The sequence below is a fragment of the Gossypium arboreum genome, chromosome 3 (assembly GCF_025698485.1).
Source record: "Gossypium arboreum isolate Shixiya-1 chromosome 3, ASM2569848v2, whole genome shotgun sequence".
NCBI lineage: Eukaryota > Viridiplantae > Streptophyta > Magnoliopsida > Malvales > Malvaceae > Gossypium > Gossypium arboreum.
This window is the reverse complement of record NC_069072.1, coordinates 134,902,645-134,913,282: the sequence shown is the minus strand read 5'-3', so window position 1 is coordinate 134,913,282 and position 10,638 is coordinate 134,902,645. Positions and strand designations below refer to the sequence as shown.

Genomic DNA, 10,638 nt, shown 5'->3' with positions numbered 1-10,638 from the left:
AAAAAACATAATTGCTTTTTATTAATGTTTTTCCTTTTCATTTTATTTTTCATATTGGTTTATGGTTGCTTACTAGTTCTGTTTCTTATGGACTCTGAGAACATTTTTTTATGTAAAATTTTACTATTAGATCCTATAATTTGCATAAATTATAGATTTAATACTTGTATTTTAATTTGGTTATTTTAGTCCTTATACTTTTAGAATTTAAAAATCTAAAAAATCATTAAGTTCTGTTATTTTTAAAAATTTTGATGTGTCAAATATATTATCACATCGTTATTTATATTAAGATTAAAATTAAAAATATAACTACTAAGAACGATTTAATTGGTGAATATGGACTAAATTTATAACTTTACACATAATATAGGACTAATGACATAATTTAACCTGATGTATGATAAAATACAGTTGGAAAGAAATATTCTATGGAATTAAATTATTATTTTTAATCTGTAATTAAAAGAAAAATCGAAATTAAGTGTAATAAAGTTGGGTCAAACAAAATTATCATTGCCTAAAGGCTTGAACTTTATAATAAAGACATGATGAAGACAGAACATGAGTGGAAGCATATTAGCATGTAATGGAACTAAAAAATATAGAGATGGAACATGTTCGTTTTAGCTTTACCCAACAAAACAAGTATCAAATCCAGCCATTTATGTTGCTGCAACTCTTTTTTTTTTTTTTTTTAGATCTTATCCCAAATTATATACCTTGTGTCCTACATGGATCACTAATGTATATTTTTAGAAAATAATTAGATAGATAAACTAATCTGTGGATTAAACAAATCGGAATTTATTTATTTTTAATTATGCTGTTTTCTTTATTTGTTAATAGAATCAAGTTTTCGTATAAAATTACAATATTTTTATATATATATATATATATTGAAGTAAAGGAAAGGGATGTGAAACCGGCTTAATCACACTCTTCCTTTCATCGGTGAAATTCGAATTGATTTGAAAAAAAGAATGAAAATAAATTTGAATTTTGAGTTTCAAGTTTGGAGCTTGAGTCGAGTTGAATTTTACAATTCGGAAAACTGTTTGGTATAAAAAATACCCAGAGGTGAATCTAAGGGGATTGGCAGGGCCCAACCCCTTAAAACGAAAAATTTTCTATTTTGGCCTGTTAAAATTTTTAAAATTTTAAATTAGTAGAGATAAAATTACACTTTGGCCTCCTAAAAATGATAAAAAAGTTGATTTAATCCTTTAAAAATTACAATTTAATATTGGCCTCCTAACGAAATTTTCTAACTTTGCCCCTGTAAATGCCAATTTCGTCTCTGTCAATTTTTAAAATAAACAAAATAGTTTCTCTCAACAAAAATTACAAAAAAAAATTCAAAATATTTATAAAAATTTCAATTTTATATTTTCTAAAAATTTCTAAATAATATAAAATTTTAAAATTTTTATAAAATAATAATTTTGGAATCTAAATAAATTAATTAATAATTCAAGTTATCATCTTGAAGTATCTTATTTTGCTTTGAAAAAGTTTTGAATATATATGGTTCCAAATTTATATGCTCTAACATGGAATTAGTTATATTATAATAAGATTTTAATTTGACATATTTAATTTTTTTAATTTAACTCAAATAATTTTACTAGATTCGATTCGATTCGATTCGACTAACAAGGATTCAGATGTGTCATGACAGATAATAATATCACACTTTAGCATATGTATTAATTGCGTATGTATGAAGGAAAAAAAAAAAAGAATGCTAACAACACACTAGGTGCCATTGCCCATGTTTTATTTCTTCCATTGCAATTAATCCAATTATATATATATATATAGCACCCAAGGCACTTGTCGTGTAAGAAAACCCTAGCTAATAGCTTAATGGATACTTATTAAACTCGTATTTTAATTTTTATTTTATTGGATAAACTGGATTTAAACCTTATCCATGACTGTACTTTCAATTTTTTTACTTTGTAGTAGCTTAATTTGGGGATAATTATTAAGCTATCATCAAAATTAAGTATGATAGAGCGAAACTTAAATTTGTATTAATTAAAATAGATAATACGAGAAAAAATGATGTGAATTCGCACAATATCACATATGTAAATCATCATCGTACAAACACGTGTTAAATTTAGAATAAAATATTTACTTACAAATTTATACTAAAGTGGTGATTGTATTTTATTGTATAAATATCACCTTATTCAATACTAATAAAAAGTAATTTGCCTTTTTCTTAAAAACAGTAATGTCTGTCAATTTGAGAAGCACCTAATCAACCGAAATGGAATGACATATGGCAAGAAAACATGGGATTGAAGTGAAAATGAAGGTTACAAAACATAAGTGCATGCTGTCATGTCATTGAAATAAATTTAAAAGATGAGGGTTTTTCCCTATAGTGTCATCTACGTTAGTTTGGATCGAAGGTGGTATTCAATTCTAAAATTCAATTTCAATTCAAATATTTTGAAAAAGAAGTTTTGTTGTTATTCTTGTTATATGTATAATTTTTATATTTTAATATCCTTAAAACGTTGACGGTAGAAGAAGTGATGTGGAGGAGATCGTAGTGATGGTAGAAGACGGTTCACTCTATTAGATGGAGAGCTATATGGTATGGGTGGTGAGAAGTAAAGCTTCTTAAGAAGCAAAGGGAGGAGATGATCGATAGGAAAAGGAGAAGGTTGAGTGTGTAGAATGAGAAAGAGCAAGCGAGCTTGCCTTTTCTTGAGGTGAGAGTGCTTATATAGTTTGGATCGGGTGGAACATCGTAGCTGCCTCTACTCAATGTAAAGCTATATGAATCAATATTGTTGAAATTGGACTAGATCGACCGAACAAAACATAAATTTTATCAACATATTAATCTAGAATAAAGAGAAAACTCAATTGAATCATAAATTACTCTAAACTATGATTAAATTGTGAACTGTAAGCCGAATGAATCTGAATTTTTATATTTTTAGATCAAATTTCTTGACCCTAACCAAAAAAAATCTACCCTGTTTCCAACCCAGATACATTAAAAACTAGCACAAACCCTTGTTTATTCATAATATGTTATTTTAATTTATTTATTTTGATCCTTTCCATGCGATTTAAATAAATCAATAACTTAGTAAATTATTCACAATTACAACTAATTGTAATGAAAAATTGAATAAAAAATTTATTAAGTGGGGAAATTACAAGAGAATAGCCCAAAATTTACATTGTTTCATGGTCATGGACCACGAGGGGCGAGACAGAAGCAACTTGGTGCCTTGTCCTCCGGTATCATCCCCCCGCCTTTGCTTGTATTCACTGCTTCCAGCATCCTCACTACATCTTCCATTTCGGGACGGTTCTTTGGATTCGCATCCCAGCATTTCCGCATGATGTTTGCTAACGAACTCGGGCAACACCGCGGGATTGCCGGCCTTAGATTCTGCCGATAAACGACCATGTCGAGTTTTAACTCCCACAATGGTGATGGTACTTATAGTAACGAGCACATGCACAATGACTACACACATTTTACCCCTAGGGTTGAAGCTAGTTTCATACATGCATGAACACGTGACAATTCATATAACATGCAGACTAACCTCTTGAACAACTGCGGACGACACTTGGACAAAGCTAAGATCGGAGAAAGGCATATCGCAGCAATAAATTTCCCACAAGCAAATGCCGAAGCTGTAGACATCGCACTTTCTGTTGTAGGGCTTACCATTAAGCACCTACATAACGAGATTATGTTACTCGAACATAGATGCGAGTACAAAATAAAAAGCATTGGTTATGGTTTAAAAGCATACCTCTGGGGCCATGTATCCTAGAGTTCCAGTTTCACCAGTCATGTCACTTGGATTCCAAGCTTCAACACGAGCAACCCCGAAATCGGCGATCTTGACATTTCTGTGAGCATCTAGTAACAAGTTTTCGGTTTTGACATCACGGTGTACGATCTTTCTTGTATGCAGGTAGCTTAGTCTGCGAATTCGGAACAAGTATGATCATCATTGCTGAAGTTCTCGTAAAACAGAGGATAAAAGGCATTCACTTACCCTCTAGAGAGGTCCAAAGCAAGTTGAATGACAACCTTCAAGGCGAGTTTCTTTCGCCGATTTCGTATCAAGTATTGCTTCAACGTGCCACCGGGGAGGTACTCCACAACAACACAGCAAGCTCTAGAAGGAAAGGAATCGTGACCATCGGCCGACGGTATCATAAGGTTTGAAGTTCCCATTGAAGCTCCTACAAACTGTAAACAAATGCATTGAACAAATCCCACTACTTACATTAAGGCTTTCTCTACAATGCCAATAACTAAACATACAAAGTAGAAGAAAAATCAAACCTTCGTAACATTAGGATGATCGAGCTTATTCCAAACGGCAACCTCTTGCTTAAATGCCGCTTGCATCGCAGTGGTTTCAGCCGGTGCAGCATTACCACCTCCCCAGTCCAACACCTTGACTACAACATTCAACATCACAATGCAATGAGTTCCGTATCATTTCTAGATAATAAATGAAATTAAAACAGTGACCAAAAGAGGGAAATAGTACCTGCAACATCTTTATTATCATAGGTTGCACGATAGACGGTACCATAGGTGCCATGAGCTATGACATACCTTAAATCTATCTTAGACAAATCAACCTCCCATTCCTCTACAGGCCTTTGTTTCTCAATGTTCTTGGACCAAACCAGGTTGAGGTGCTTCTCAAGTTGCATATCCAAGCTTTTTAAATCAATTTTATCAGCTCTGAACATCATATCTTTAGTATTAATGGCCCCCTTCATCTTTGAATTCTCATCTGATTCCTTTGGTATATTGATACCACCATCACCACCACCTTCCTGTCCACTTTTCGAATCCATACCCATAATCAAGGGTAGCAAAAAAATATACTGATCTTTTTTAAATAAAAACAAAAAAAAAGGAAGAATTTTTTTTAGCTAAAACCCAAAAACAATGAAAACCCACGAAAGAGAAAAATGCATGCAAAATAAAATAACAATAAAAGAATTTTAAAATCCCAGAAAAAATCAGAAAAAAAAGGGTATTTAAAGAAAGGTATGATTGGGGAAAAAATGTGAGCTTTGAATTAAAATTAATGGAATGAAATAGAAAGCTTTGATGGTGATGGTGGTGGTGGTGGTGATGAATTGAATTCTTCTACAAGAATCAAAGATGAAAAAGGGGCCATTGAAGAAGTAAAGGAAATGGGAGAAATAGGGAAAATATTTTATTTTTGGGGGACTAAAAATAGAAAGGGTTTTTGAATGGAGGAGATTAATAAAAGGAGGAAATTAATCAAAAGCAGTAAAATATTTATTCAGATTTGGAGAAAAGCTAAAGAAATATATTACTCTGTATTGTTAAACTATATTTAAATAAGATTATTGGAAATAATTAAATATATATATATATTATATAAATAAATATGAATATGTAATTAGAGTTGATAATGGGCTGCGTTGGTTTGGGTTGGGTCAAGTAAAAATTTAGGTCTGGGACAGACCTAAAAATGAGATTAAAATTTTATCCAAGTTCAATCCGGATAAAAATGTTAAAACCTAAGCCCATTTGACTGCTCAGTATTAAAAATTTTAAATTATTTTTGTATAAAAATAATTTTAAAAATATAATACACCAAATACACTAAAAATATTAAAATAAATATTTCCCAACAAATGAAAAAAATTTTAAAAAATTATACGTAAATGACACTAAAATATATACAATTTAACAAGCAAATATCTCTAAAATAGTGTCAAAATTAATAATAAAACAAGACTTATACAATATTTAAACAATAACAATAAAATAATAATAATATAATAACGAAAATATAACAAAACAATTAAAAAAAACAATGGCAAAACAGTAAACAAACAACAGTAGTTTTTTTTACAAATTTAGGTCGAGTTGAGCCCAAGCAAAAAAGCTTACTTGGGACTTGATCCAATTAAAAATAGGCCTTACTTTTTCCAAGCCTATTTTCAAGTCTATATTTTTTTCCAAACTCTTTCACCTTTCAGATAAGCCTTCGAACCGAGCTGAACATGATTAAGTTTATATGTATTGCATTTATCATTTAAATTGCTAGTTTATCTAATTTTTATAAATTAAATAATTGTTTTAAAAATATATGTATTAATCTTTAAAGAAAAATCCTAACCCGTATTTAAACCAATCTATTGTTTTCTTCTAAACTTGTTTTGTCGAACAAAATATTATTGTTTAAACATCGTCAAATATCAATCAAGCATACAAATATAAGAATAACCCGACTTTCGAACAGGTCTACTTAAAAAATATATATTTAAAAAGCCTTTTGAGTGAATGTCAAATTGGAGAGGTCCAAATCAGTTGAACCCGTGGGCTCTCATTGCTAGGAATTGGACCAACAATATGACTTCGTGGTCCAATATGTTATCACCCTTGAATGAATTGTGGCAGCCAATTTATTCTCCTTCATCACTTATTAAAAACTCAAATATCAATAATAATAAATAAATAAATAAATAACAAATGTCGAAACCGATTCGATTTTCAGGTCAAGTGATTGAATTGATTTTATCTTTCACGTATTTTGTATTATGTGTAGATTTGATTCAAATTTATTCAGATGAGTAGTCTTATGACAATACAATACTTATAATGATTGATTTTAATTTAAGCTATTGATATAATTATAACTTATATCTACCTGCTAATTATCACATAATCTAATATATATATATATAAATATATATATATCATTCTTCTAAGAAACCCTAGCCATGAATGTAAGTCAAGGTTAGATATAACATTGAATTTGCTTCCACAGTGACATCCACAAAGTCAACTAGGTTTAATGTAGTTGGTTTGCACTAGTAAAAGTTGGTCCTCCTCTTCTACCTGTTCATGGTCAGTGTGTATAATATATATATATATAATCCTTAATCGCCTTCAAATTTTAAAAAATATAATATATAAGTTTTGACTATATTTGTTCTTTCTGACACAACGTTTAAAATTATCCATAACCCTTACTCAATTCGTAAATAAAAAGATAATACGTTTCAACACATTCGAACCCACATTCTTCTATATTAACAATAATACTCATACTAATCGAATTAAAAACTTATATCATTGAATTGATGAACTGTTTACCAATGGGAAAGTAAGCCTGCAATGGCTTAACTTACATGCTTGTCAAATAGGAAAATTTCAACATGCAAAATAACATGAAATAAACCAAAAATAAAAACCCACCCTAATTCTTAAAAACCATTAAAAGCATCAAAAGATAGATTCCCAAAACCCAGATAAAAAAATTTAAGTCTTTTTTTATTACATTGACCCACCAAACAGGATCTAATAATTATCCTGTAAGAAAATACTTTGTCCAGACATGCCATGGATCATTTTCAGAAGGAATTGACAGAGAGTTTCCAATATTATTACTTTATTTTATTTTAAACCAGTGCTGACTTTTCCTCTGTTCACTTTCTTACAGCAAAAGCATCCAGGGATTAATTAATTAATTAATTAATAACTAAGTCCCATGTAATTAGTCAGCTAATTAGAGGCTTTTAATTATTCTATCAATCCACAATCTGACATTTAGAAATAGACCTTCAATACTTTTGCTTATTCCTAGATACCAAAGATACCTATGAACACAGTACAATAGAAGAGGTTGATTTGCACAGTTTTATATTTTAATACATGGATTTTTTTAATTTTATAATTAATTGTACTTATAATGTGTATTTAAATTTAAATCTATTTTTTATATATAATATACCGAATAAAAATTCGATTTCATTTTAGCGAGGTAAGATCTTGTCTACCCCTGACTTCGTTTTCGCCCATATATTTATTAAAAATTAACATAAAAATCATATCGTGTTTTGATTAAAATGGTGAAATTGACGGTTTAAAAAAATTGAATTTATATATTTTTTAATAATTTTCAAATGAGTTGAAACCCGATCGATGAGTTACACCACTCTCAATACATAGTACAAATTATATTTTTTGCCCTGAAAATTAGTGATATATTGTCTCGGTTGTTGATGGAGCACGTGGTAAAGCAAGCATGGAGGAGTCGACACAATGATTTAGGCATGAAGTTTGATGGCAAGGAATTTTGGGTGAATTGGGAAAGCAAAAAACAAATGGGAAATGTATGGCTGTTGTTTAGCATATCATTATTGCATTTTGTGGTTTTTTGATCATATTTTAATATAATTTATAATTATATTTTTCGATGGGTTTTCAATTTTTTTTTTTAAAAGTTTGCGAAGATTTGGGATATTATCTTCGGTAAAAGTTTTTGTCTCTCATTTTCATCAAAGGTTCAAGTGTTTGATGAGGCATCTTAAAGAGACGACGATGTTGGGTTCATTAAAGGAGATCCTCTTGTCACAATACAATGCACTTAAGTTATAGCATATTATTCTACAATGCCCTAAATGCTATAGGTTATGGGTTCAAATCTCATCAAGAGCAAATATGAGATTTCCTTGGTGGGTGAGGTGCTACCGCTCTGCGAGTCTGTTACCATCATCTCTTTAAGTACTCAAACTTTCAACACAGACGAAAGATAAAACTTTTATTGAAGATAATATCAAATATGTTGAGAGATTCGTTAGATCCGAGTGAAAGAGTCGAAAATCCCTCACCAATATAAAATAAATTTGATAATTTTATTTATTATTTTCAATACATTAAACAAACTCCTTCTCTTCCTCGTTTGATGATTATAGGTAAACTACACTTAATGTTTCTAAATTATTAGTAAGTTTACTTTTTGGTCATTTAACTTTAAAAATCTACAAAATGATCATTGAATTATTTGAAAGTTTTCATTTAAGTCACTGAACTGTTAAAATCATCGTTGTATGACCTTCTCTATTCGCACAGCCTACACCAATCGAAAACTCTTATTCTTGTTCTCTTCTACAATTCATTTTTTTTCCTTAAAACGACTTTAAACATCATGAATGTACGAACCAAAACCCAAACAGCTTTCTCCTCCAATCTCCGACATTAATCATCAGATTGACTTGGATTTAAGGTATGTTCTTCTACTCGTTAATAGGTACTAATCCATTATATCGATTGTTGAATTGTCGGTTGGAGCTTGCCAGCTAGACTTAAAAAATAAAAACTTAACAACCCAATAACTTAAATAAAAACTTTCAAATAGATCATTAACTATTTTATAAATTTTTAAAATTTAACGATCAAAACATAAATTTATTAATTATTAATGACCTGGATTTAATTTACCCCAACATTTTGAGGTTTTTTTCCTAATGAAGGTGACCACACCCCATTTCCCAAAGCCATTTCAGTCCAATAATGCCTCTACAAAAGCTTTGCTAAAAGCACTAAAAAAAAAAGTTGACTTGGATGAAAAATAGGCAGCATGAAGTCTTTTAGTCCCAAACTTTTGACATTTTATCTTCTCCAACCATTCTTGCAAGAGAGTCGATCAAGACCATACACGTGTCATGATGGGTGAATCATTTCATGTGAAACCTTATGATGTCTTTTAGTTAATGTTGTCTAATAAATGACTGAACACTTCCTTCTATTAGTAAGAGAATTATTGTCAATGTAAGAAGACGTAAGTTCGAGTTTATTGAATTGTATTATCCTTCTATTTACGAATTAATGAATAACTAATATCATTATAGAGGCGTATTTTAGTTTGGTTTTATATGATAACTTGATATTTAATATTTTAGGTTTAGATTTTAGTATGTGATTTCTTCTTTTTGTATTATACTAAAAGGTATGTGATTACTTAAATTATTATTAATAATGATAATAACAATATTTAATACAAATGACAAAGGCTAATGGTTAATTTGATAACTTTTAATATATATTAAACAATGTTTCAAATAACACCCATTACCAAAATCCACACAAATGATAATATATATATATATATATATATATATATATATATATTTGTGAAATTGAAACACCATGTGGAAATTAAGGTTTGTTCACTTCTTGATAATGGAGCTTCTTGTCATCACTCAACTTATTATTTCGTTTACCTATGTAATCAATCTTCATATTCATCTTAGGATGGTAAATTTTTTTCGAAATTAAGGTGAATTGAAGATTCAATATCAAAGAAATGTATAATGTTAATTTTAGCTCTTAATATTTTTTTTTTGTTAATTTGACTCTTTTTTTTTTTTTGTTAGATTTAGCCCTCAACTTAAAAAAAAAAGAGTTAAAACTTCTTTTTTAATGGAGATACAGACTAAAATATTAATTTTTAAACCATGTTGGCGTGACAACTCGTGTGACAATTCATGTGTACTTTATGTTGACATGATACTATTTATCTTATATCCCACACCGACAAATAATTTAAAAATATACAAATTATAAAAAAAAAGTTCATAAAATAAATAAAAAAACATAAAGTACATATGGTTTGATAAGCGGGTTGTTGTGTTTAAAAAGTTAATGTTTTAATAAGTGTTTCCACTTGAAAAAACAACAATCAACTCTTTTTGAAATGTTAATGGTCAAATATGGCATTTTTTTTAAGAGGTTGAAGATGAAGTTTAGCTATATAAAAAAAAAAAAGAATAAGAACCAAATTAACAAAAAAATGTAAA

General features: G+C 29.4%; 1 protein-coding gene across 1 annotated transcript; it reads right to left on the bottom strand.

Moving 5' to 3' along the window:
- Positions 1-3,143: 3,143 nt before the first annotated feature.
- Positions 3,144-5,201, bottom strand: LOC108475325 (serine/threonine-protein kinase STY13-like). Its single transcript, XM_017777289.2, has 6 exons — positions 4,554-5,201; positions 4,343-4,461; positions 4,050-4,246; positions 3,801-3,975; positions 3,588-3,722; positions 3,144-3,427 (listed from the first exon to the last, which is right to left on the bottom strand). Exons 1-6 carry the CDS (start codon positions 4,873-4,875, stop codon positions 3,224-3,226), a joined length of 1,152 nt encoding a protein of 383 aa, XP_017632778.2. The 5' UTR covers positions 4,876-5,201; the 3' UTR covers positions 3,144-3,223.
- Between the last annotated feature and the right edge of the window lie 5,437 nt (positions 5,202-10,638).

What these genes read in the sequence shown, in the direction of transcription:
- LOC108475325 (XM_017777289.2), bottom strand. Translation starts at nt 4,875, where the DNA reads ATGGGTATGGATTCGAAAAGTGGACAGGAAGGTGGTGGTGATGGTGGT. An exon ending in TGATAATAAAGATGTTGCAG is followed by an intron (nt 4,462 to 4,553) that starts GTACTATTTCCC and finishes TGAATGTTGTAG; the next exon opens with TCAAGGTGTTGGACTGGGGA. An exon ending in ATCATCCTAATGTTACGAAG is followed by an intron (nt 4,247 to 4,342) that starts GTTTGATTTTTC and finishes ATTTGTTTACAG; the next exon opens with TTTGTAGGAGCTTCAATGGG.